At 52.3% G+C, this 26,632-nt stretch overlaps 4 protein-coding genes and 1 pseudogene across 12 annotated transcripts; 2 read left to right on the forward strand and 3 right to left on the reverse strand.

Moving 5' to 3' along the window:
* The first annotated feature begins 2,790 nt into the window (after positions 1-2,790).
* Positions 2,791-4,894, forward strand: LOC120691039 (protein disulfide isomerase-like 5-1). The gene is made up of 4 exons (XM_039973998.1): positions 2,791-2,984; positions 3,441-3,499; positions 3,590-3,765; positions 4,572-4,894. The coding sequence occupies exons 1-4, from the start codon at positions 2,850-2,852 to the stop codon at positions 4,652-4,654; spliced, it is 453 nt and encodes a 150-aa protein (XP_039829932.1). The 5' UTR covers positions 2,791-2,849; the 3' UTR covers positions 4,655-4,894.
* A 387-nt stretch (positions 4,895-5,281) lies between these two features.
* Positions 5,282-6,166, reverse strand: LOC120691038. Its single transcript, XM_039973997.1, has one exon. The coding sequence runs from the start codon at positions 6,038-6,040 to the stop codon at positions 5,435-5,437; it is 606 nt and encodes a 201-aa protein (XP_039829931.1). The 5' UTR covers positions 6,041-6,166; the 3' UTR covers positions 5,282-5,434.
* Positions 6,167-8,144: 1,978 nt separating this feature from the next.
* LOC120689300 lies at positions 8,145-9,275 on the reverse strand (annotated as a pseudogene).
* Positions 9,276-11,966: 2,691 nt separating this feature from the next.
* On the reverse strand, positions 11,967-14,672 carry LOC120692044 (ABC transporter G family member 5-like). The gene has a single exon (XM_039975249.1). It carries the CDS (start codon positions 14,521-14,523, stop codon positions 12,163-12,165), a length of 2,361 nt encoding a protein of 786 aa, XP_039831183.1. The 5' UTR covers positions 14,524-14,672; the 3' UTR covers positions 11,967-12,162.
* Positions 14,673-17,328: 2,656 nt separating this feature from the next.
* LOC120690886 (protein SIEL-like) lies at positions 17,329-21,955 on the forward strand. Of its 9 annotated transcripts, none has more exons than XM_039973759.1 (9): positions 17,329-18,407; positions 18,520-18,606; positions 18,941-19,174; positions 19,258-19,449; positions 19,569-19,709; positions 19,906-19,992; positions 20,177-20,628; positions 20,729-20,802; positions 21,430-21,955. In XM_039973759.1, exons 1-9 carry the CDS (start codon positions 18,057-18,059, stop codon positions 21,633-21,635), a joined length of 1,824 nt encoding a protein of 607 aa, XP_039829693.1. In that variant the 5' UTR covers positions 17,329-18,056; the 3' UTR covers positions 21,636-21,955. The 9 variants fall into 9 exon arrangements, with proteins under 9 accessions (XP_039829693.1, XP_039829694.1, XP_039829695.1 ...); XM_039973760.1 differs by having other exon boundaries at positions 20,729-20,781; XM_039973761.1 differs by lacking the exon at positions 21,430-21,955 and adding an exon at positions 20,910-21,294.
* The last annotated feature ends 4,677 nt before the right edge of the window (positions 21,956-26,632 follow it).

Below are 26,632 nucleotides of genomic sequence, written 5' to 3' on the forward strand. Positions count from 1 at the left end.
CCCCCCAATCGGAGAAGTCCGCCTCGGCCGGGAGCGGCGCACCGTCTGGGTGCGACCAGAAGCGCACCACACGAACCTTGGCGATCCCAGCGAGGGAACCGCCCAGGTTGCGCACCACGAGGGAGGGCTTCACCTCGCCCTCGTTGTCGAGAAGCACCAGCACCCGAACGACCGAGAAGTCGGCGATGTCCGCACCGGTGACCTCGTCGGCCGGGCGATCGGCAACCACCTTCAGGCACTCCTTGTCGATGCAGCAGACTTTGGCCGTAGACCTGGAAGGCACGCGTGATACGCGCCCTAGTCCAGTGTTCAGGGGGGAAGTTCTTCGCCGCCAACACCGCAAGGCGGCGATAGCGGCAGACGAAGCGGAAGTCGGCCTCCTCGTGTCGCACCAGGCGGAGGAAGTGCCCATCGAGACAGATCGGGCCGCGACGGATGGTCTCTTCCCGGAAGAAAGGATGCCGGAAGACGACCATCATGGCCCCGTGGGAGGAGGGAGCCAGCCTGACTGGAGGGTCGCCGCCACGCTGCTCCAGAGCGGTGCGGATGTAGAGCCCTGGGTCAGCGCGCTCAGGCTCGACGAAGGCGTAGGCGAGGCGGCGACATGGCCCCATGTCCACTGGGGGCATGTGGACCTCAACAAAGTCGCCTCCGACGGCGAAGTTATCGCCAGAGGGTGCAGCAGCAGGAGCGGCGGGGAAAGGGGTGGCGGCACGCCAAGTACGGGGGCGGCGGTGGTGAACTGCGCCGAAGGCAGGAGAAAAGGCGGCATCGGCGAAGCGGACGGCTGAAGCACGACGTCGGCCCCCGGGACCAGCGGTGGAGTCGGAAGAGGCCGGGGGTAGAGTGGGTGTGGTGGGGGCGCCCAGGATCGACGTCCGCCCGTCGAGCGTCGGCGATCGCCCAAGCGCCTCACGCCCAGGCGGGAGTGCACCGGATGGCGGGGGTGCCCGGGGGCGGGGGGGCGAGTCGGAGTCGTCGCTTGTCGGGAGCGCCGGCCTCCGGGCGACCCGCGCCCAGAGCGTGGCCGGGCCGGCCATCGAGCACGACGCGCTGCGGTGGCCGTAGCGGAGACACTGGCGACACCGAACCGGATCCCGGCAGGCGTCGACGAGGTGGTCAGCAGCTAGGCACCGGAAACACTGAGTATGCGGGGAAGGCAGGGACTTGGCGCGGCGAAGACGACTGCCATCCGCGGTTTTTAAAGGCGGGGAGGCAGGGGAGAGCAGAGCCATGAGGTATGGGCGCGCCGCTCCTGGACGGGACGTCGGCGTAGAGTCGTCGGCGAGTGGCGTAGAGGCGGTAGCCTGGGCGGTGTGACCGCCGTTCGGCGCGCGCGACGAGCGACATCCGTTCGGCGCGTGAGATGACAGCACCGCCCTGGGAGTTGAATGCGGCACAGAGCTGCAGACAGTTCGGAGAGAGGGATAATCTGGAGCAGGCGAGCTCACCCCGATTTCCTGGAGATACGGGGCAGGAGCAGAATGGCGGCAAGCTGCCCTCCTGACAGGCAGGTGGGAGGGGGGTGAATACAGGGCGTGGAAACCACCTCGGGGGCGCGACATGGGCCGCACACGGCCGGCCCAAGAACGTTTTCAGTGGTGGCAGGCCCGTCCCCGCCCGCGGTTCCAAGAATTTCAAAATGAGGCATGACGTCACCGCCGCACTTGCCAGGAGAAGCTCCGGCGGCCATGGCAGAGGCAAGGGTGGGGAAGAGAAGCAAGGAAATGCTCGCCACAGCGCAGCGCCCGCGCGAGACGATGTAGTTCGCCAAGTTCCTGTCCACTGCACGAGTGGAGAACAAATCCGGCGCAATACAAATGACATCGAAGCGAATGTGCGGACGTGAGAAGCAGTAATTCAGAACATTGGCAACTTGCACCCTGGAAGGGCTGCCGGCGGCAGCCGCCGGGCGGATCTAGAAGGTGCCGTCGGAGGAACTACGGGATCCGGCGCCAGCGGGAACAGCAAGATGGTGGAAGTGAAGAAGCGCAAAATCGGAGAAGCACGCACCTGGTGACTGGGAACCGAGGCTGCGCTGCCCCGCGCCCCGGCGGACAGCCGTCCTTGCACGCCGCGTCGGGTACTGGCACGCCATGGTGCCGGCGGGGGGCGCACCAGTAGCGCGCACCGAGGGCACAGTCGCCGGATGCCGAGAGGCGCGACGACGGGGGAACGGGACAGTGGCACCAATGGGAGTGAAGCAGGGGAGGGTGGAGGTGGGTAGCGGGAGGAGAGGAGGAAGAGAGGAGCTCAGGCGAGGGAAGTATGGTGGGTCATGGTGAGGTTCGTCGGCGGCAAGAGGAGCGCCGGCGGCGTCGCCCGTGGGAGCGCCAAGGGCGCTCCGGAAAGGACTCCCCATATCCTTAGCCAATATTGAATTTTGTTCTGATAAGTCTTAGATTTATGACTCATGAGAGCACGCCGGATAAGATCTGCTTCAAAAAGTGTACGGGGGCTCGTTAACACCCGGGTGGAAAGAAATGAGCAGTTAATTAATCACGTCTCTCCGGACTCCGGCAACTGGCCGAATTCGAGGATGGCGCGGCGATCCGGAGAAAGCTCCACCGAGAATGCCGCGAGAATCCTGCCGCGCGGGCGGCAGCTCGTGAGAGGTGGAGGCCCGGCCGGTGACTTGAACCGTCAGCTATGCACGGGTCACAAAACTTGACTTCACGAGAGAAGTGGGCTGGTTCTCAAAAAAAAAAAAAAGAGAGAAGTGGGCTGCACCCACACGATAAGGCCGCATACCGCTCGGCCCATTAAGGACGGCCCAACAAATACCAAGTCATCCTTCACTCTCGCACCGCAAACTCCCCTCGCCGCTGTCGTCGCCGACCGAGGGAGCCATGGATCCAGCCGCTCCCCGCCGCGGGCACCTACAGATCCACCTCCTGGTGGTGGCCCTCACCGTATTCGTGGTCCTCGTCGCGCGGTCCAGCGCCGAGGTCATCACCCTCACCGAGGAGACCTTCTCCGACAAGGTAACACCCCCCCCCCCCCCCCACCCCCTTCTCTTCTCTCTCCGCCTTACCTTCCGGACAGGGATAGCTCTAAAGACTTGGGCACGCCTGTGCTGCACTGTTTGCTACGCTCGTCGACCAAGGATTAGCGATACTAGACAGGTCGGCATGCTTAGTCATGGAGCTCTCTAGCAGTTGTATGCCAATTCACTTTCATGAGTTGCATAATGATTAAGTTGCCACTCCCCTCATTAAACGGATGGATCGTAGCCCCTGGCGGTCATCTTACCTGATATAGAAAGCGCAGGAATTCACAGCCTGATTGGTTTGCTACCAATTTTTGCCATGCCAAACAAAGGTCAGAGTGCTATTACAGAGCTGATGTATTGTTGCATATGCATACAAATTCGAGTTGCTCTGATGTCACATGCTTGTTTTGGTTAATGGAGTATGATTCTGAGAAATTCTCTTGTTTAGATCAAGGAAAAGGACACAGTATGGTTTGTGCAATTTTGCGTCCCCTGGTGTAAACACTGGTAAGGCGTGTGCTTCTCACAGGATTTGGTATATGGTTTATAACCTTTTTGTTTCCACGAGCTGATTTTTCAAGCTTATGCTGTTTGCAGCAAGAACCTTGGAACACTTTGGGAGGACCTGGGAAAGGTTATAGAAGGTGAGGATGAAATTGAGATAGGGCAAGTCGACTGTGGTGTCAGCAAACCAGTATGCTCCAAGGTGGATATCCACTCCTACCCAACATTCAAGGTGTTTTATGAAGGTGAAGAAGTAGCAAAATATAAAGGTATACTTTGCTTCACCAGCTCACTATGTTTTTTGCAAAATCTCCATCTTAAACCAAGGTTGAACCTTCTAGCTTTGATCCATTGTTCTTATGACCATCTATGGATTATGGTTAGCGTAGGAGTGGAATTTCAAATACTAAAATCTCTGACCAAATTTGAATTTGACATTTTAAGGCATTTGCATATCAAATAAGCACCCACTTCCATGAAGAATTTACTTTTAGATCATTAGGTCACCTCTTCTATCAAGTATCAAGATTTTGTTAAATGCACTAATCATAATGTAGATACTGCTAGGTTTACTATCACAGGCAAAAACAAGTTAACAACAACATGACTGAATGCTTATTGAGCCATTGGATCATGCTAATTTACTGTCAAAATGAATATCACTACAATCTACATCTTGCTGAACTCTTTGGAGCACTGAATGCTATGATACTATAGATTGAAGTTCTCGCTTACAAGCCGCTGTATAGCTAGTTTCTATTGTCCCTGTGGGGGCTGATTATATGCAACAGTTGATACTCAGAACTAAAAAAAAAGTGTGTTTTATTATAATAGCAGACTAGCAATCACCATTCATCCATCTTTTAAGTTTTAACTTATGCTTAGGTATTTAACCTAATACGTGAGGCATATTTTTTTCCTTCATAAGTTATTCGTGCTTCATAACTGTCAGTTGTCACTACATATTCTTTTGTTTCCTCCGGATTCTGGTTCTACTTGTCCTTTTTTTTTTTTGGTTTTCTGCTCTCTTCTTTTGACGGCATTCTGTATTGACATCTCACGTACGCTACCGCAGGACCAAGGGATGTGGAATCACTGAAGAACTTTGTGTTGAATGAAGCTGAGAAAGCTGGTGAGGCGAAGCTTCAAGCTGATTGAGGCTAGAACTAGAACATTGGCGTAGACAAGGATCTTGCTTAGATCTTTTTTATCTTGCCAGTGTCCTGTATCCTGGCATTTGATAGAGGACAAGGACAGTTCCTGTATCTTTTGAGTTTTCACCTGCTAGTCCTAATCAGCTAATGGAAGTTCACATGTACTCCAGTCCATACGATGTGTTCGACATTGATAAACTAACTATTGATTAAAATTCAACGACACAAAGGCCTATTTATATCACTTGCGCATCCGCTGCCAGTTACAATGGTCGTTGTATGGATCGTAAATTTATGCAAATATGCTGGTGGGAATAGGGATTGCAGTTAAAACAATTGGGACTTTATGCCCACAAATTCGCCAAGAGATGTTCAGAGTTCAGATTACGCTTGAAGTATACCGACAGAACGACGTAAAGAACCATATAAAAACTGCAGCATTAGACGGCAGTGGCTTGGGACGCAGTCCTGGTGTGTGCCTGACGAGTGACGACGAACTTTCATGAACAGCGATTCAGCAACCCATTCATGGCCACAACTTAAAAGAAAAGCAATAAAAGTATGTGGTCATGCCTGTCGGGCTACCTCACAAGCAGTTTGCAGGAGATTGGTGAATGTAAAGGGGTTAAACTAGTGTCAAAGATTAATGAAGCCTTTTCATTACTCAAATGGTTAAAAATATCACAGCTGTCGCAACTCACAGCACCGGTAAGACACAAATAGGTAAAATTACAAGAAAAGATGCACCTTACCAGAACAAAAATCCCCGGACAAGAGCTCTCATTCATTTCGTTCGCGGCCCCGGCCACTTGCTGATCCGCTCCTTCTCGTACTTGACGAACAGCGCGGCGGCCGCGGCGACGGTGTACGCCTGCAGGAACAGCGTGGCCGGCTGGTGGTACTTGACCAGGGCCTGCCCGGAGCCCAGCTCCACGAGCAGCAGCGCGGCGAGCCCCAGCGCCGCGAGCGCGCCGTTGAGCCGCTCGCTGTACGCGGTGAAGCCGAACTCCACGGGCGCGCCGAGCGCGGACCGGGGCTCCCGCAGCGGCACGGGCGGAAGCGTGACGGCGTTGGCGGACGCGGACGCCGCGGCCTTCTTCTTGCGCGCGCCGCGCTTCTTGGGCCCGACGCGGGACTTGATCCGCAGGACGCGCTCCTCGAAGTCGTCGTCCGCGGTGGCCGTCTTGGTGGTGGCCGGGGACGGCGGCGCCAGCTCCTGGTCGGCTGCGGCGGCGTCCTCGCCGGAGGAGGAGGCCGCGCGGGGAGCGAACGGCAGTAGCAGCGCGCGATGCCGGAGCGGGGAGCGGAGGACGGTGGTGGGGGCGAAGGGGCCAGAGAGCGGCGTCGCCATGGCCCCTCCCCTGGCCGCGTGCACGCACCAGCACTTCATGGCGCGAGGGAGAGCAGGCTCCTTGCGGCGTGCGTCCCGTCCCGGCTTGGCTTGGCTTGCCTCTGGTTTTGGATAGGGTGTTGGGGCTGGCAGGCGAGTGGCTCCGGTGGCTGCACGGTGCGTTGAAAACTGCCTCATGCGAAGTGGCGGAGAAATGGTTTTATCGGGAGCATTGTCACATGTCACGTTCATAATTTGGGCCTTCTCGTCGTGCACACGTCTGTGCTAAAACTTCAATGGACCTTTAACCCACCTCATTGTGCCTTCGGGGTATAGATGGACAAATGCACCGTGTCACATGGGCGGCACGGAAAACGACATTAAAAAACATGACATGATAAGTTTAGTGTCATTGATAACACGGCACGGGCGTAGTATAGTGTGTGGGCTGAACCCCAGTACGCAATGCGGTACGGACACGACACAGATAATGGATCGGCACATGTCTGGCACGGTACCTAACTAGCCATTACAAGCCCAGCAGCCCTACTAGCCGTTAGGCTCATTTTTTGCCCGCGGCCCGCTAACGGCCCACCAAAGCCGGCAGTCTGGCATACATAACTCAGGGTGGCGGGAATCTTGCCTCCTCCCAATTCCTAATGCTCATTCCCCCTCCCTCCGCCTCCACTCGCCTCGGCCCGCCTGTCCGTATCTCTGCGCCTCTCACCTCTTCAAGCTCCGGCCTCCGGTCGCTGGATCTGCGCCGCCGGCCATTGATAGCCATCGTTCTGGGCTACACCGTCACCTTCCCCATCGATTCCCCATCTATTCTGGTCCTCGGTTGTCCCTGTACGATCAAGATCGGCAGTTCGGCACCGCGGTCCGGCCGGTGTGGCGTCGCCTGCTTCACTCCGGCACGACACTACCGCACGATTTCTTTTTCTTCTAGTCCCATCCTCCTCTCCGTCTCTAGTCTCCTCGAATCCGTCCCCAAAACTGAATTTTGAGTGTTTTGAGCTTTTTTTTGTGGTAATGCCTGGGCCAGCACTATCACGGTGTGCTAACCGTGCCGTCGGCACAACACGGCACGGTTAAGTGCCTATAGTGTAGTGTCTAGGTTGAGTGGCCATGGCACGACTAAGGCTTAGGGCGTGTTTGCGACCCTGGACGCGCACGGCCTGGCCAGCCCAAATGGTCCAGACCTGGTTAGGCCTGTCCCTGGCCAGCCACCTGCGCTTGTTTGCGCTGCTGCACCCCACTAGCCCGGCTTAGCTGAGCCCATGTTTGCGATCCAGTGGGCAGCCGGGCTCACAGCCCAACCGCCACCAACTGCCCAGGCCAGATCCTGTTTTGCAGGGTGGCTGAGATGAGCCTGGCCCAACATAAGCATGCACAAATTTGATCTTAATCAATAGAGGGAGATGTAAACAATACAGGTACAACATCATTAACATCATATAATCATCTTTGTAACAGAATTTCTTACATAATAGATTTCATGAAAAAAATTGGCCTCAGCTTTTGTATTGTGGTGGATTTGCTCATTCAACTCATTGGTGGATGCCCTCAAAACAAAGGGATAAAGCCAATACAAAAAACATCATAAAAGATGAAACAAAGAGTCAAAAGAAATAGAGAAACTTCTCAGTAGAAAAGGAGTAACATCTCAATAGGATCTGGCCTGGGCATCTCAACATTCAAGATCAAACACAGGAACAACATGTAAACTAAGGCAAATGGCATCCACGTCATGTATGTTTTTGCATCATAGGCCATTAAATTCCCACAAGTACCACCAAGACAAGCAAACCAGATAAGATCAAATATGGAGGTAACAGAAATGCAAACAAGTAATAAGTCTAGATGCAAATAGAAGTAGCCAACAAAGGCTACAATGAGGTTATACAACAAGTTGTCCAGCCCAACAGCTAAGGGCTCAAATAGTGTTTCTCTCACACAAATGCTGCCTATATTTAGCCAACCTCCCAGCAAAAGCTAACTAAAAGTCAGGTGTCACTACATCATCCTAACTGCACAAAAGCTCTACAGCCAACTAATACCAGCTGCTGTCAAAAGAAGAGAAGGTTGGTGAGGGGGGGTGGAGGAACTATACATCTCAACACTCAACCCCCTCCTTTCCAGGCATACCAGCAAGGGTCACCAACTACATGAAGTAGTTCTTGGCTAAGAAGGTCCTCAGCCAAATGCTCCTATGGCCATCAGTCATGTTCACAAAGCCCCTACCTTGGGCCTTGTTGTCCAGGAGAAATGTGTAAGCCACAATGAGGGCCTCATCAGAAAACCCAGGCATCTCCATCATAGCAAGATAAAGATTAGCATCAACATGGGCAGGGCCAGTCTCCCTAAGGGCATTGGCAACATTGTTGACAGCATCAGACATGTTGGTCAGCATGATAATCTCTTCTTCAGAGAAAGTCCCTCTCTTCCTCTTCCCACCAGCAGCTGAGGATGGCTGATCTGTGGCCTTGCTACCCTCTGCTGGTGCAGGGGGAGCTTTGTCAGCAGAGCTAGGAGCCAGTGGAGTACCCTCATTCTTCCCAACAGTGCTATCAGCTAGGTTCTACCCTAAAGCTTCCCCAGACCCAAGTGCAAACCTCCCAGTGGCCAGAGCATTGCCAAATATGGCCTCCATCTCACTGTAGAACCTAATTGGGGTGTTTAGGTACTCAGTATCTTTAGGATGATCCTGCAGTTAGGTTAATAGTAAGGTTTAAACAAGAACAGATACTATAGGTATGAAGGACAGGAAGTGGATGCAATTTGCTACCTTGATGTGCCCAAAGTAGTGGTCATTGTCAAGCATGACGGCATAGTTCTGGTCATCCCAAAGTGCACCACTAAGGTCCTTGAGTTTGGACACCTTCTGCCATTTCTGCCTCCATTTCCTAAGATGGTTGTACACTTGAGTTGGGCTGACAATCTTCTCTCACCAATCCTTAAGGGCTCTGGCCACTTGGTTCACATCTTTGTCCTTGAAGACCTTGTCAGGCCTGCTGCCATCACTCACCATAGCAGCCATCCTCCTAAGAACAAAGCCACTACTATTGTTGGTCCACCTCATAGCCTTACCGGCACCAGCAGCAGCAACAGGAGCAACTACCTCAACATCAGCCGCAGGATCAAGCTCTACTGGAGCAGCACCATGGCCAGCTACAACAGGAGCAACACCAGTGCCAGCTACAACAGCAGGACCACCAGACCCACCACTAATCATCTCCTCAAGCACAACATCAGCAGAAACAAACCCCTGACCACCAATTGAGACTGAAGCCATAGTGATACTGGTGTGCATAAATGAGAGTAGATAACAACAAGACCAGTTAAATAAACAGTCAAAGAAAGCACATAAAATCAATGTACTTCATCAAATAAACATCAGAATGAACAAACATGAGATCCATAGCAGGATCAAATAAACATGGTCTCAAATAAGTGGTCTCAGCCTTGTCCAATAAATTATTACATCATCATCAAATAAACATGAGTTCCATAGCAGGATCAAATAAACATGGTCTCAAATCCTATTGTTTCCCCTTCCAGCCCACATTGCATCACATATGGCATCCTTCTTTGTAGCCATGTCAATGGAGTCTTGGTCAAGATGTGCAGGTGGCAAGTCAAGTGGTTCTGGTGGTGCACCAGTGAAACCAGCCTCAGTTGGCACTACTTCATCAATGCCAAAGCCTAGGATCCAGTTGTGTAAAATTGCACAAGTATAAACAAGTTTAACTTGTGTTCTGTACTTGTGGAAGGGCTTGTTGTCCAAGATCCTAAACCTCAGCTTCAGTGCACCTATAGCCCTCTCCACAGTCACTCTAAGTGAAGAGTGCCTTAGGTTGAAGAGCTCCCTGGCATTGGAGGGTATGTTCCTGGGACCATATTCAGACAAATGGTACCTCACTCCCCTGTAGGGTGGTAGCAGCGCAGGCTTGCATGCATACCCAACATCTACCAAGTAGAATTTACCTACAATTGGACATATACTGTGAGTGTGCGTGGCATTGGCTAGTGAATCGAACATTGAGTTTGTGGTTTGTGCAATTACCTTCAGGCAATGTGAACCCATCATCCCTCTCAATGGCATCTGCCAAGACAGTTGCATCATGGGCAGAACCCTCCCAACCAGCAAGGACATAAGTGAATAGAAGGTCACAATTCACAGCTACCATGATATTTTGAGTGGGGTCATTTTTCCTATCCCTGAAAACTTGTTGGCTACGCCTTGGCACCCTTGCCAGGAAATGTGTCCCATCTATGAAGCTAATGCAGTCCTAAAATGCAAGCTGTAAGTTATTTGGCCCTATGGTTTTGAACTTATGAATTCAAGGTACAGATTTACCTTTAGGTATGGATTCTACCTTGGGCTTCCAAGGATCTTTGGGTGAGTGGATGTGCTAGGAGGTTTGATCAATTCACTCCTAAACTCACCAACAGCATACAAAATCTGGTGGAAGTGTTTGTGCACAGTTTGGATGGACCTCCTAAAAGAATGGTGGACAACTCTGTATCTCTGGTTGTGCCCTACAACATGCAAGAACATGGTCACCTGCTCCTCTACAGACACCCCCTCCCTATCAGTGACCAGACTCCTCTCCCTAAATGTTTTCACCAACTAAAAAAAAGGAGCTCTTTTCATCCTAATCATGGATATGCACTCTATGTCAGTGGAGTGGTAAATCATTTTAAGTGTCCTTAGTCTATGCTACTCATTCTCATCCCGAATCAGTGCAAGTGCAGCAGGGTCAGACAGGGGTGTATCAGGTTCAGGGGGTTTTTCTTTTCAGTCTAGTTGATACAAAGGAAATCATAACAGAAGTCAAAGCAGCTGCCTGCCTACAAAAAATGTCACGGCTCATCGAGGGATCCATTTACAACAATGTGAAATACAAAAAAATAATACAGTTCATCAGACCCTGCTAGGCATCAACATGCTTATGTGATGAATCAATAAAGAAAATAGCACGGCCATGTATTGATGCCTCCCAGTGCTACAAAAGGACCACATCATCGACCACAGATCATAACAAAAGAACAACATCATCGACCATAGTAACAAGATGCATCCACAGAAGAACCATAGCAAGTAAACGACATCAAGTACCAAACCCTAAGACATGGCACATCCAGGGAAAATAGAAGAGGGAGAGGGGAAGGGTCGTCCATTTCACCTTGCCGTCGAGGTAGTACAGCCGGAGAGGAAGCAGATATGCAAGTAGAGGAAGCAGATCCGGAAGTAGAGGAAGAAGACGGGGACGGAGAAGAGGATGAACACCACCGCCACCGAGTACCACCAGCAGCCGTCGCAGGAAGCAGAACTGAGGAGTACACCGGAGGTACCCGCCGCCACCATGCACACGACCTCACCGCACGGCCCTCAGGAAGGAGGAAGAAGGTGACCAGAGCGAGGAGAGGAAAAAGGAGAGCCATGGCGACCAGGAGCTGATTTATAGGCGAGACGATTGGGGGCAACCGCGCGACGGATTTGGCTTCCCGCGCCGCGGCAAGCGCGCGACGGAAGTTTCACCGTCCCGCGTGAGCCCGCGCGAGCCACCCCACCACCACCCGAAATCGCCCCGCGAGCGCCGCGCGCAGCCGAGCTCTGGAGAAACGAACCCTAGCCGCGTTTCTCCAAGGCCAGGCGGAGGCGTCGTTTTTGGCTCCGCTTAGCCAGGCTCCAAACTGGGCCAAGGCCGCAAACAAGGCCACTGCGCTCCCGCGAGCGCAAGGCCCAGCCGGGCCACCCCCACAAACGCGCCCTTAGTGTCGAGTAGTGTAGTGTCGAATAGTATCAGTGCCCAATAGTATTAGTGCCGAACCGGGCTGGGTTGCACGTTTGGCCATCTATACCTGGGGGAACCCCACATTACCGCAATAATTCACGCCTCCCTGTTCCATCATCAACTAATGCATTTCATTCAACTGCTAGGCGTGCCGGGAGTGAAGTTGACAGTCTCGACGGACCAAATGAAACACCAAGCACCCCAAAAAGGGGGAACAATTTGAACTTGCCATGGAAACTTACAACTTGGAAACAAATTTACACGCGATGCGATACACAACTCCCGTCCCATACTAATCAGATGCGGTCGATCAGAAAGGAAATTGGGATAAATTCCCAAGAAGAAATCCAAGGTAGCCGCGAAAGAAGCAGAGCCGCCGGATCACCTCCTCTTGTTCCTGCTCCCGAGCAGCAGCGAGATGTAGAAGAGGATCCGGAAGAGGAACCCCCAGGCGACGGTGATCCAGAGGCAGTCCCACTTGGTGAGGTCCGTGACGGCCTGCTGCACCAGGAAGTCGGGCCCCGTCGTGATGCACGTCGCCGTCCCGATGTCCACCCCGAGCGACTGGCTCATGGCGCGCAGCACCCGCACCTTGAGCGCCGCCGGCAGCGCGGCCAGCGGCGTGTTGTCGAACATCTGCACGCCGCGCACGAAGCACCGCGTCGGGTCGCTGAACTCGTTCTGCATCACCGCCTCGTACGGGTACTTGACCAGCGAGAGGTAGTGGAACCAGATCCAGTACCGCGGGATGCGGTCGCGGTTGATGAAGAAGCCGCTGAAGAGGAGGAAGTAGGCGAGCGTCGACACCACCACGGGGTAGCCCAGCATCACGTTGGTCACCACACCGGAGAGGAACGTGGCGAACCCGGACCCGGCCCAGAAGGACGCCAGCACGATGGCCACGAAGAAGAAGAAGCCCCCGGCGCCGCCGGCCAGGCCCACGGCGAAGAAGGTGGTGAGCGCGAACGCCAGGGAGAGCACGATCAGGGACGGGAAGCCGACGACGGTGTGGGAGAGCACGTACGAGGACCGCCGGTACGCGTTGTAGGCCGTCTCGCGGAGGAAGATGTAGCGCTCGTTCAGGAACACGGGGAGCGCGTCGGAGCAGGTGTAGAACATGGTGGACATGGCGATGGCGAAGAAGCCCAGCCGCTCCTCCACGCCCTTGGGGGAGTCGTCCAGGCGCCAGAAGATGGTCGCCAGGATGAACCCCGTCACCAGCACGGCGGCCAGGCGGATGACGAAGATCTCCGGCGTGCGCTTCGTGTTGATGAAGGCGCGGCGGGTCAGGACGCCCATCTCCACCCAGAACGGGTTCGCGAACTTGGACACCGCGGCCGCCGGCGCCGACACGGACCCGTCGGTCGCGCCGGACACGAGCTTCCCGCGCGAGATGCTGGCGCTGATGGCCTCCTTGAGGGACAGCGACGGCGACGGCTTCCCGTCGTCGTGGTGCTTCATCATCTTGGGCGCCATGCGCGTCTGCCATTTCTTGTTGTGCTCGACGAGGTCCCTGGCCCCGTCCGGCATGGTCTCCAGCTCCCGGATGAGGTCGAGCGCGAACTCCGTCGGGTTCTCGTTGCCCGGGATGGGCTTGCCGAAGTCGTCGAAGAAGGACGGCAGCGCACCCGGCGGGCCGTAGTACACGGTCTGGCCGCGGGAGAGGAAGAGGAGGCGGTCGAGGAGGCCGAGGATGCGGTAGCTCGGCTGGTGGATGGACATGACCACCACGCTGCCGCTCTGCGCGATGCGCTGCAGCACCTTGACCACCATGAAGGCGCTGGTGGAGTCGAGCCCGGAGGTGGGCTCGTCCAGGAACAGCACGATGGGGTCGTGGATGATGTCCACGCCGATGGACACGCGCCGGCGCTCCCCGCCCGACACGCCGCGGTGGCCCTCGTCGCCGATGATGGTGCCGGCCGCGTTGCGCAGGCCGAGCTGGTCGATGAGCGCCTGCACGCGCTTCTTCTTCTCCTTGGTGGGCAGGGAGCGCGGGAGGCGGAACTCGGCGGCGAACATGAGCGTCTCCTCCACGGTGAGCATCGGGTACAGGAGGTCGTCCTGCATCACGTACGCGGAGATGACCTTGAGCAGGTTGCCGTCGAGCGACTCGCCGTTGAGCGTGACGGAGCCGTGGAGGCTCTCCTTGACGATGCGGTTGGCGAGCGCGTCGATGAGCGTGCTTTTCCCGGAGCCGCTGGCGCCGAGTACCGCCATGATCTCGCCCTCCCGCGCCTCGCCGGAGATGTTGTCCAGCAGCGTCTTCATCCTGGGCACCTCGGGCTCGGCCGTCTCCCCGCCCGCGCGGCCGAACGGCAGGCACGAGCCCTTCTTCCGCTGCTTGACGCTGTACGTGAGGTCCGTGAACTTGAGCACGAACGGCAGCAGCGGCCCGTCCCCGCCGCCGCCGTGCATGTGCTCGCTCAGGTCGCTGCCGGTGGAGCCCGGCACGGAGCCGCCCAGCTCGATGGTGTAGTGAGAGTGCGTGGGCGAGGACGTGGGCGACGACGCGTCGCTGCGCGCCTCGTTGACGCGCTTGAGCAGCTGCGCGAGCGTGAACGACGACTGCTTCGTCGGCGGCGACGGCTGCGGCTGCATGAGCAGGCCGCTGTGGTGCGGCGGCTGCTGGTGGTGGTGGTGGTGGTGCACGTGCAGGAGGCCGTTCCGCGGGATGTCCTCGGCCTCCTCCATCGGTGACGACCTCCGGTCAAAGAACGGCAGCTTGTCCACGAACCGCGACATGGCCGCGCTCCCCCCTCACCGGCCGGCAAGCCCCGCCCCCGCTCCCCTGTACAGTGTACACCCCCCGCCTCGCTGCCAGCCGCGGTGGGTGAGAGAAGAAATTGAGAGATGGACAGGGAGGGCCGGGGGTTCTCGGCGTTGGCTTGGACTCCGGGGATCACATGAGTAACCATTCTTATAGCTCCTCACTGGAGCAGTCAAAAGCGGCGCCGGGTTGGTGAGGAGGGATTGGCTAGCTGCCGGGTGCCCCCACGCCGGGTGGTTTTCTTGCTGTTAGTTGGAATCGGTTATGTAAGTTGCCGCGGCCACGGATGCGGGGGAAGGAAGGAAGGTGACGGAGGGTTAGCTTGGGTTTAGGAGCGAGCGGGTCAAGACGGTGGGTGCGGTGGGTGGAGCTCCCCCCGCTCTCGGCGTGCGCGCAAGGGATGGCGCTCCGGGTGGTTCAGCGTCGCCCAGCCAGAGCCCACCAAATGGGCAGCTACCACCAAGCGTAACAAACAGCGCCGGGCTTAGCCGAGCCGCGAAAGCATGCCGAAGAATGCATGGAGGGTTGGGCCTTTGGGGTGAGGGCTTGGCTTGGCAAGGCCAAAGCAATGAACTGTAGGAGACTACGAAACAAATTGAGATCACTCTTGCTTCAGAGCAGGACAAAATTGGTGGGGCGTGTTCAAATCCATCTTTTAACCGGGACTGGTGGTTTAATTATTGATTCTCTCGAAGGAACAAAGAGTTGTTCAAGTCATTATCAGAACGCTTGCAGGTGTATTAGCTTAACTAGTCTATTAGCTTAACTAGTCTATTAACTTGTGCTCCCGCACAGACTAATTAGAATTAATATAAGAATAAAATTAATAATCATAATTATTTATCTCACGCTCTTTTTCATCTATTAAATATTTTAACACATACTCTAAAATATATATATTTATTAATATCTAGTTACAATATATTTTAATTTGCATCACACCTCCATAGGTATTCGATATATATTTAGTTGAACTATTTGTTTGTGAATTGGGATTCTTATCTCTTCCATCATACATGAATATATAGTGACATATATTGTGGGTAGTATTTTTATATAAACAATACAAATAATATAGTAATAATGGTAGAAATACTAATTTAGAATTTATATTAGTGCACTTTAATATTTTAATTCAGATTTAGGAGTAATTTAAATTTTAATAATTATGACATAATTGGATAATTTATATGCAAATTTAGGGGGGTATTTGTATTATTTGTAATGCATGGGTTGGTAATTTACACAAAGATTAGGGGGTTACTTTAGATGTTTTTATAATAGCAGAGGTGGGTAATTTAGATACATGTTTAGGGGGTTAACTTTAGTCTATTTTCATAATGGCAAAGGTGGGTAGTTTATTAGAAAATTTAACAGATCCGACGGTTATTATAATTAGAGTTGTTGGATTGATGGCTGAATGTTTCTGATTTTTTTGAGAATTTATAGGATTTCTCTATTTTTCTAGAGTGTCCACCTAGGATCCTATGTGGCTTCATGTGAAGACTCTAAAGGAGCCTCCAATTAGTAATAGTAAGATTGTTTACTGGTGGTGACGGGCCGGGGCGACCATACTTCTAGCACATGATGTTGGGCTAATTTTAGCTACTTACCATACAGAATTAGATCATCCACCGTGTTATGTGACACGATAATTTATCCATACAGTACGGACGCTGGAAATTGACTCACTCTCTCTCTCTCTCAACAATGCAGTTAGGTGTTGGGTGCAAGCTGCCCGGCACGTCAATGGCTTGTCTAACCTAGTACGTGACTACTGACTAATGACTTTCGGAATCTTAAACAGCACCACGTATGGGCAGCCGCTCTCGTCCGAAATCGCGGTCCGCCAAGCTCGCAAGTCTCGTTTCTTGTTGCACCGCTCCTCACGTATAGCGAGCGCCCGGAGGCGGTGAACAAATCGCCATCTACCCATCGGCATCTCAACGCTACACGTCTGCTGGTCTTACCAGCCGCATCCTCACTGACCGGACAGGTCGCCTTTCGTCTTTTCATTTCAATCCACGGCCGATGCACGGAGGAAAATCCAGAGTTTGCGTATGCAGGTAATTAAAAATGCAGTTTGTGATGAAAAGAAAAGGGGATGGAATAAATCAGAATGCATGGGCATGTTCCCATGCTATTTCCTGGGATGCGTTTCAAGCAACTTGTCTACAATCATATTCTGACCAAAAACTTCTTGTGAAAGCGAAAGGAATGGTCTGACAAGTAATGCTAACCAAGTCAACCGTAAGTTGACCAACACTATCTACTCTACTTTTCAGGGTTCTTTTACAATTCGGGCTGTTCCTAACGAGCTACTACAATGTTAGTGCTTATAGTTTTCAGATGAATAACTGTTCCAAGCTTCCACCATGTAATTTTTCAGATTTTCCTCGTGAAAATATACGAGTGGTTCAAAAGATACTCGATGGACGTGAATATATTCAAGAGTCGAGTTGGATCAATTTTGATAACGGTTCATCATACTAGTTGAAAGTTAAAACAAAAAAAATCCCCAATTGACATGTCCAGTTCATGTTTTCATCCAGGTCAAGAAAATCAGAGAGCAGGCAAATACTCAAAAAGTCCAAGGGAAACCAGTTCTTTTTCTTTCAAGGGAAAAAAAAGCACAGCCAGTTACGGGTGGGCCATAATCCAACCAATTCCAGAGTCCAAAACCTTAGCCCGTATGACCAACACGAAATAGCCCATCTCAAACGTCTCTGGTCTCTTCCCCTCCCCGTCGTCTCCCCTCCAACCCCCCCCCCCCCCCCCCCCCCCCCCCACGCGGCACCCGCCGTTCCCCACGGGCCACTTCCCCGCCGGTGCTCACTGCACACGCTCCTCTCCCGCCTCCACCACAGTAGAGGCGGAGCTCCCCATACCGCAGGGTGGGTAGCTGCCCCAGCTACCGGCGAAGGCGCGGAGCAGAACCCCCATCCCGGCATCACCCTTCGGCCCCTCCCATGGCGTTCCAGGCGACGGATCAGCCGATCGGTGGATCTGTCTGTCGGCCGGAGGAAGACGACGGCGTGGAATTTCGTTTTGGGCAGGTGGCTAGTCGAGACGGCCCATTTAGTTTAGCTTTTGGCCCACTGACGCACTGAATGAAGTGCCCCTGCGGCCCGACGCCCACTCCCGTCCCGTCCCTCGGTCGGTCCGTCAGCTCCGCCTCCGCCCGACGCCCCAACGGCCGGCTGGGAGCCGGGAGCGGAACCCTAGCCGCCGCCGGCCGGCTCCTCACGGCCTCGCTCCCTCCCCTGCATCCCCGCCCTCCATCTGCTGCTTCGCGCTGTGCGCTCGCCGCGCCGCCGGTCTGATTCGTGGTCTGGAGGAGGAGGCGGAAGAGCAAGGGGGCGGCGGCGTGGATGCTCCTTCTGGGCGCCGCCGGGGACCTGGACGCTTTTGCTGGGCGCGGCCAGCGCCGTGGACGCTCCTGCTTGGCGCGAGTCTGCCCCGCCTGAACTTTCCGGCGAGCTACGCCTGTCCACAGCCTCCCCATCCCATGGGCGACCCGCACCTCCTCTCCTCCGCTCGAAAACACCCTGGTCTCATCGACGAGCGCTTCTCCGATCCCAGCCCGTCCATCACCAAGCGGCCTAGGGTTGCGGCGGAGCCGCCCGCGCCCAGTGACGCGGCTCCGTACCCCGAGGCGGAGGTCCGGTCGCTCGTCATGATGGCCGGAGGAATCTACCCTCTGGCACGGGCCGAGGGGCTCCGCGGCCTCGCCGCGGTCCTCGAGAAGGTGGACGCCGGCTGCGGTGTCGGCGCAAGGATTGCGGAGTGCTGCTACGAATGCGCGACGGAGCTCATGAGGGATGACGACGAGGGCGTCAGGTTGGCCGTCGTGCGATTGGTGAGGTGCTGTCATTTTGTTGGTGTTTTGTTGTGCTTGTATGTTTTTGGTGGGGTTAAAGACTTCCAAATTTGAGGTGTTGAGTTAATAAATCTCCTCCTGCTTTGGATAGGTAGTCCTATGTGCTCAGAAGTTTGCTGCAAGAATGGATATCGATGCCAAGGGCCTTGGTGACCTCATGGACTTGATTTTCCTACAGGTATGGTTCACCACACAATACAGATTTGCATTACACTAGGATTGAATGGCAAAAAGAATAAGCACTCTCTGATGAATATTACATTGAGATGTTTCTGACTTTCGACAGCATTTGATATTTTTGTACTTGTTAGATTATATTTCCCACTGGTTATTATTATTTCTCATCACCCAAAATCCTTTTAGTTTTAGTAAAAGGAGAAAGTGTTTATCCTGAATTAAGGGTTGATATTGAAGTCTAGTTCGAAATATCATACTTCATATCTGTGAATAGCAAGTTTTATTTTTCTGTAATGCTTATCACTTCCTTTCTCTTCTGGTGCTTGTCTACTCAGCTAAGCTCCATGGCTAGGGACATGTGCACAAAAGTGAGAATTGAAGCATTCAGTGCCCTTGGTAAAATGCAACGAGTTTCTGAGGGTGTATTACTTCAGTCGCTGTCTAAGAAGGTTATAAAAACTGACCCTATGAGTGGTTGTATCATCAACGGGCAGAAGTTACCTCCTAAGATAAAAATTCCCTGTGCTGCTGGCATTTTTGCCCATGGAATTGAAGATGAGTTTTACCAGGTTCGGTCATTTTTCTTCTACCATGATTTCCCTTAACATAGCAATAATTTTCTCTTTCTTTAATTGTTGTTTTCATATCACAGGTGCGGACAGCAGCTTGCACATCATTGGGAGCACTGGCAAAGTTTTCTGGTCAGTATGCGGAGAAGGCCTTGGACTTGTTGATGGACATGATGAATGATGATACAGAAGCAGTTAGGCTGCAGACTTTGAAAGCACTATTTCATATGGCAACATATGGATATTTGAGAATGGAAGAGAAGCACATGCATATGGTATTCCTATGAACATAGTTTGGCAACTGTAATCAAATGTAGTTATGTAGATGAATATTTGCTGTTTACTAAATGCTAGTAAAGTTCAGCAACCTTTTGTTGTGTATTTGCTTTTGTAGTTTCTTGGCTTGCTGGTTGATGCCAATCACTTAATTCGAAATGCAGCACACAAGATTCTTGGGTTAGTCAACCTGCCCAAACTTCAAATGTTCAAATCTGCACTTGATGGTCTCATTACAAGTTTGGAGAAAAATCCTGAGGTATGTTAGTCTCATACCTATACTGAACAACCATTACAACCCTTGCTATCTCTTAAATTTGTGTCATAGGTCATCATGTAGAATATTCACTCTATTACTCTAAATGGGTTGAGTATATGGTTTCATTTGACATAAGCGTTCACTCGTATCTTCCATACAGACAGTTCAACTGTATTTATTTATTTATTTCATGTAGGAACAAGACATATATGGTATTCTGTTTTCTATTGGTAAGAATCATGGGAGCTTTTCAGCTAACATAGCTAAACATTTGGCCAAAGAGGTATTCTCAAATTTCCTAGTTCCAGTTTTGTTTACGTTCATGCCATCTGAGAATTATGCTGCTAGTTGTACCTCTCTGTATTTCAATACATAAGTTTGCTTTTGCATTCAATTATCACTGTCTCATTATATGGATTCTTTTATTATGTCTATTTTTCTAATGTTACTTTATCTGCATGTCTTAGATCACTATGGCATCTGACGGAGAGCTTATCTTGGACAAACCTAGGATCAAAGCATTGCTAATAGTATCTATCTCAGCATCTTTTTCTGATGATAAGCACAAGAAGTTGGACATACCTTCAATTATCTTCGCACATGCAATTTCCCTATTGGAGAAGTTCTCGTCTGCACTCGGAGAAGAGGTTAATCAGGATTCAATTTTATCCTACTTGTGTCATAAAGGTGGAATGCCATTTTGGGGAAACAGATCAATATCTACAGAGTTTGGAGAATCAGAAAGCTGCAAAGTTGAAACTGTGGAAGTTGGTGGCAAAATAGAAAATACTGCAAAGGCAGCTAAGGGTCTAGACAGAGTTCTGGTAATGCAATCCATGGAATCCATACTGCAAACTGTTGAAGGAGCCTGGACTACGAAAATGACAAGCGATATTTTTGGAGCCCAAACTATTTTGAGGTATCAATGACTCCTTTTTTTTTTCTTTAGCGTGCAGCCAATATATATGTTACTGTATTTTGAGTATATTTCAAGTGACTTTGAACTTTCTTGGGTGCAGAACATGCAAAGAAGAGTTAAAAGTATTTGCTGAAAATTCTGCTGGATCAATTGGTGCGTTCTCAAACTTTCTATGTGAGTATCTTCATGCAATACACTTGATTGTTGAAATATGGCAGTTGATTAAATTGGATAATTCTTATACTTTTGGCCTAACATCACATGATATTTTACTGGAGAAGTTGAATATATCCATAAGAAGGATGGAATACTGTTATGCTGGATTAAATAGAGAATTGGAGGTTCAAGTGTTGGAGCTTTCTTTGTTAGCTAATTTATTTGGATTGTCAAAGATCGAAGCTTGTTCAAAGGTAGTTCTGAGTAAGTTGCTCTGGATTATTAGTCGCCTAGATGGTCTGTGCGCTGATGGGTCCTGTGAACTGTCTGACTTCATTAGAGAAATTAAGAAAACCTTTGATGCCAACCCTATTGGCGATACTATGATCGGCAACATTCACACTTTGTTTGGACTCTTCCGTGTAAAACCAGCAAGAGATTTTGGAATGCTTAAAGAGATAAGTGCAGTATTGCAAGTTTGTGATAACAGTTCTGAGAATCCACTATCATACATTTGTGGATTACCAGTGGGTGTCAGTTTTAACATATCTCTGTGGAACATATCTAGTCATCACAGATTGTGGTTCCGCATGAGCATTGGTGAGTCCATGCAACATGCCTTCTTAGAGTTTTCCTCTTTTGAAGGTAATGAGGAGGTGAAGAACGGCTCTATGGTTGTTCCTCTTGATGCTACTCCAATGGCGCATTCATTCGTCCTAAGGGTATGTCTGCTAATGGAGTGTTCATATGGTATCAGCACCAACCAGGGAGGACATGGAGGGCCGAGTGATTGTGTTGTCCAACTCTCTGATGAACTGGATGTATATTTTGTCAGTACTGGGCAAAGGTGATGAAACCAGTGTTCACCACATTCGTATCATCTTCAACACTTTGCTCGAGTGTCATGGATGGTTGCATGCTTTGCACAATGCAAAAAGTAGATTGTAACAGGAGGCTAGAAATAAAAGTATCATGCTATCCATATTGAATTATTCGTGTTCGATGTGGATGGACGAGGCAAGTTACTTGGAAAATTCTCGCCTCAGTCATCCAAGATTTCTGAGAAAAAGATGTTCTATTTTTGTAGCAGTAGCACAAGCAAAGCAGATGTGCCACGTTTCATAACCCTATTTATAATTTGAAGGTGCAAATGATTTGCAATTGTGTTGAAGCGCTTGGAGTTTGTACGGGTTGCAAGCCTGATGATGGAGAAGGCTCAGCTTAACCTGCTGTACTGTGTCGGACAAGGTTAGATTGAGCAGCCTGCTCGATCGGAATTGTTCGGTACAGTCAATGTTCTTACCATAGCCGTGTGATATATATAGGACAGTGTACTTTGTTCTTCCTAGGTTTTAATTTGTGTAGTTTACTTAGGATCATGTCCAGATTATTGAGATATTGGCGTCATGGCCCTGAAATGTGCGTCTATTGATAAACTGATTTTTTTTTTGCCGATCAAAATAGTAACTTCTCGCTGATGTTCATCAAACTCCCATCGCCCTACAAATTATCTTTAGAATTCTTCGTAGAAATACCAGCACGAACCATGATGCAAACTGAAGTGTGAAACGATTGATCCAAAAAATAAAACAGTAGATAAATTATCTTGCTCACGTCTTGCACTGCATACAAAGAAACATCGCATGCATGAAACAAACGAAGTCAATTCTCTGACTACTCATATGAGTTCAATCCATTGTCTCAAAGTACCACACCATTTTACAAACTTCTGCATCTAGGACTGTGCAAAGATTTACAAATGAGGAAAAATAAAGAAAGAAAAACCCTATGAATCTTGCTAGCCGCCTAGCTCTGTTCGGCTGACCGAATGAATAATATAGGACTGGTAGAATGAATAGTATTCTATGAGAGGAAAGAAGCTGAAACAAGTCAAAGCCTAGATAAGCCGAACAGCCTACACTGCCCCGGGGAAGAAACTTCGCCGTGTCAGAGCGGACACTGCACCGGACGCACTGGCACCCCGGCCCGCTTCTCCCCCACGGGAAAAAGCAACTCCACGTAGTCACGTACACTTGCTAGCTCGAAGCTTTCAGTTGCCGGACAACCGCTGGGCCTTTCTTCTCCGGCGGCCATCTGGGGATCAGGTTCAAGTACAGGTCGCGCGACTCCTTTCGTACGCATAGGCATAGGGGATATGAAGTGGTCCTTGAGCAGGTACCTTGCACGGATCGCCTTCACGAACTCGGCCTCACCCTCCGGGCTGTCGAACGCCAGCCCGATCTTCACTCGCGGTCGTGCCTCCTCCGTGTGATCGGGCTCCGCCGGTAGCGTCGACGTCGTCGCCGTCTCCGGCGCGCTCTCCTCGTCGTCCTCCTCCCTTTGGAAGGGGCAGTGGTCCCTGAGGTAGCTCAGGCGGCGCGAGCAGGCCTCCTTCCTCGCCGTCCAGCGGGCGACTAGCTCATGACCGACCGCCGTGGCGGCAACAGACGCCAGGAACGCGGTGGTCATCTCCGGACCCGAGTGCCTGAAGCTCTCCGGCGGCTCGCCCAGCACTCCTGTCGGGAACGGCGGCGGCTCGCCCAGCACTCCTGTAGGGAACGGCGGCGGCTCCACCGGCGCCGCGCTGGTCTCCTGATCTGCAGCTGGGAGGACGAAGCGGACCCTGAGGCCCGTCCTCTTGCGGATGCCGTCGACGGCGACGGCAATGGCCTCCGGTGCACCATCACCGCGAGGGCTCCCGCCCCTCTTCAAAGCCGGTCGCAAGCGCTGTGGCGTCCTCTGCTTCTCGACGTCGGCAACGCACGCCTCCTCCTCCTCCTTCACCGCCCTGATCCGCTCCCGCCTCACCGACGCCATGATCTTCCGCTTGAACTCGCCGCTCCACGGCCGCTTCTTGGCTGATCCATGCGCTGCTTCCTCGCCGGCCGGGAGCGGAACGGGGACGGCAGCAATGCTGAAGCATGTGAGCATCTGGAGCGCGCGCGGCGCCATGGACAGTGCGCACGGAAGACGATGGCCGGCCGATCGCCTGCTCGGTTAAACGATGAGTTCTCGTGCACTGGGAGCGGGCGGCTTTGCCTTATACGCCTCGCCGCAACCAGAGTCCGAACGGGTAATCAGCAGATCTAATCTCGGTTACGAGCATGAACAGATAGCTAATCTATCCGGCATCCACACGGGTCATTTTTTACGTTAAACAAGAAGAGAATTACCGGTGCAGATCGGAACATAATCGGCCGTGAAACAAAAGAATCCAAACTGAATCGGACTTAGGAAAATAATTAGATATGATTTTGGTGCATGCCCACATACCTCCGTAGACATTGAAAACTACCTACGTTTCAGATAAACCAGGCCGGATATACTCTCACTTAGCGTCAAATTCCTTCATGCTAAATTATCATTATCATATTTGCTAATGCGTGTTTCGAAGAAAAAAGTGTTTCGTAATTTATGCAAAACTGCGAGGGCCGGGATACCCATACTCTTCATCGAATTCCCAAAGGACGCAAATAACATGGGCCAAAAGTTGTACATGGCCTGCAGCCCAGAATGCTTTGTCTGGCACACACGGGCAGAACGAGAAAAGTGGCCTGCTTGTGCTATCTCTTGCCCTTTTTTTCCCTCCCCCGAAAAAACTCTCTGGTTCAAGTCCATGAGCTTACTTTCGAATAAAAGAAATTCTTGCATGCTACTTTATGTTCTTCATCAAGGAAAAATTATATTTCCAAAAGGGAAAATTGTTTCTTCAGAAAACAGGTTTTATTATGAATTTCCACGCTACTAGAAACCATTGGACGGCAGCAATTCCGTGAAATGATGCGTCTAGCAGCGTGGCAATAGCAAACGTGTGTGAATGAAACGAAAGTCGAAAGGTGGGGTCTTTTTTTCTTTCCCTGCTTCACAGCCACAGCTCCCATGACGACTGGGGAAAGTACCAGGACATCAGTCAGATCACATTCACATCTTCGTTCACAGTCTTGGTAATTCCGGCCTTGAATTATCACGAGTCACCGCGTCAATGCAAGCGACGTGTGGACATGCGCTCCTTCCATCAGCTCCGGGACGTACGCACGTGTAGGCATCACTGCCCCAGGCCAATCCCTTTCGCTGAGCTGGTTGCCGGTGCCGCGATCCGCCGGCCGCCGCCTTGAATCCCGGAGGCCGGAGAGGGACGGGGTTGAAGACCCGACGGCCGACGAGGTGGCGAACGCCGCGCCGTGCTTCCTCCGCGGAGGAGGCGGCGGCGAAGAAGCGTGAGGTCGCGGTCCGGCCGTTCGGGTTGGCGCCTAGCGCGGCACACTGGTCAGAGTAGGAGTGGTTGGGGAGCGATCGATCCGATGAGGAGATGAGATGGCACCCGTTTGTACGCAGCATCTGGTGCTGCGAAGTGCGAAGCTACCGGCTGCAGTTTTTTTCTAGGGGCGGCAGCAGCCAGCAGCCAGATTGGGCGAGCTGTCGCGCTGTGGCAAGGTTCCTGGCAAAATTAAAGAGAAAATGCATTCCCGTGATCCCTTTCGCTTCACTTATAGTAAGAGTAGTGTTCCCTCCTCCGTGGCGTATGCTTGGATTGCTCTGGTCTAGGACAGTGGACAGCGACTACCGGAGGATGGGGCACGGAGGCTTGTTCTGTTTATGCCTCGTTGGCTTGCGGCGGCGGTAATCTAAGATTTGGTTTGTTACGCAAGTGACGTGCGATCTTTGCGATGAGCCCGAGCTTAACCGGCGACAGCTGATAAGGACATGTTTGGAGTGGGCATACTACTCCTGTTTGAACTTTTCACGTGCTTTATTCAAATGAAGGTAAGTCCCGAGACGTGCTAGCTAAGCACGCGCGCGTCCCATGTTTGTGTGCCCTGCAGAGCGCCCTTGCTTTGGCGGTCGCGGCTCGCATGCCTCACGGTCGCTTTCGCTCATCCAGGGGGGATTGGGGCTGGTTGGGTGGGTGGATCACATGCTCCTACCAAGCAAAGCCATCGGTGCCTCGGTGGATGGATGCCAGAGCGCCATCCCTCTCCACCCTTCCTTTTCTAGCCAGTGGCCTCGTACCGTCGCGTCGAGCAGACCATCGACTGGTTCCCATCGGCCCATCCGAGGCCGTCGCTTGTGCGGTTCAGCCTGGCAGCAAGCGCCCGCGAACGAGAACGGACGTCGAGCTGGGCGGGACGGGGCACGGGACCCGCCACGCTCCCTAGTGCGGACACGATTCGGAGTATCTCCTCCTGTACCGCGCCGTGAGAGCAGAGAAGCACAGATCCCCCGTGGTGGTGGCCGCAGCACTGCAGCCTGCAGGCTGCAGCGTCCCAACAGGCAAGGCAACGGGGTCGTGCGCGCGCGCGCTGAAGGTAGCACGGCAAGTTCCTGGGTGGGCGATTCCGCGGGCGTGCGCGCCGAGGCCGCACGCACGGCCGCGACCCGGCACTGCTCGGCGCGCCATGTGAGCGCGCTCCGCGCTGCCGCGAATCTTCGTGCCCCCTCTGCCCAGCGTAGCAGCAGCAGCACCAAGCAGCCGTACGTCTCGCCCGGAACGACGCGCCTCCGTGCCTCCTGGCCGCCGGGCGCCCGGACGCTTCCAGGAACCTTCCGCAGCCTGCCACTGTCACTGCCAGTGCAGGCAAGGTAGCAGCCTGGCCCCACACGATGACGTGGCTACCCCCTATTGGGGGAAGTGGCGTCACTGGGTGCGGCTTTGCACCGGGGTTTTTCCCCGACCGGAACCGGTCCAAAAACCGCGGTTACCGGTCAAACCGGTCCGGACCGGTTCCGGTTCCGACCGGTTTCAAACCGATCCAAATTCTAAATTCAAATTTGAATTCTAAAAAGTAAAAAGTTCCCAAAAAAATCCTAAAAATGCTTCAAGTTGCGACGAATCTAATAGTGTCAAATT

This window comes from Panicum virgatum, chromosome 9N (genome assembly GCF_016808335.1).
Source record: "Panicum virgatum strain AP13 chromosome 9N, P.virgatum_v5, whole genome shotgun sequence".
Lineage (NCBI taxonomy): Eukaryota > Viridiplantae > Streptophyta > Magnoliopsida > Poales > Poaceae > Panicum > Panicum virgatum.

What these genes read in the sequence shown, in the direction of transcription:
- LOC120691039 (XM_039973998.1), top strand. Translation starts at nt 2,850, where the DNA reads ATGGATCCAGCCGCTCCCCGCCGCGGGCACCTACAGATCCACCTCCTG. An exon ending in AGGAGACCTTCTCCGACAAG is followed by an intron (nt 2,985 to 3,440) that starts GTAACACCCCCC and finishes TCTCTTGTTTAG; the next exon opens with ATCAAGGAAAAGGACACAGT. An exon ending in AGAAGTAGCAAAATATAAAG is followed by an intron (nt 3,766 to 4,571) that starts GTATACTTTGCT and finishes ACGCTACCGCAG; the next exon opens with GACCAAGGGATGTGGAATCA.
- LOC120691038 (XM_039973997.1), bottom strand. Translation starts at nt 6,040, where the DNA reads ATGAAGTGCTGGTGCGTGCACGCGGCCAGGGGAGGGGCCATGGCGACG.
- LOC120692044 (XM_039975249.1), bottom strand. Translation starts at nt 14,523, where the DNA reads ATGTCGCGGTTCGTGGACAAGCTGCCGTTCTTTGACCGGAGGTCGTCA.
- LOC120690886 (XM_039973755.1), top strand. Translation starts at nt 18,057, where the DNA reads ATGGGCGACCCGCACCTCCTCTCCTCCGCTCGAAAACACCCTGGTCTC. An exon ending in GGTTGGCCGTCGTGCGATTG is followed by an intron (nt 18,408 to 18,519) that starts GTGAGGTGCTGT and finishes TGCTTTGGATAG; the next exon opens with GTAGTCCTATGTGCTCAGAA. An exon ending in GTTTGGAGAAAAATCCTGAG is followed by an intron (nt 19,710 to 19,905) that starts GTATGTTAGTCT and finishes TATTTCATGTAG; the next exon opens with GAACAAGACATATATGGTAT.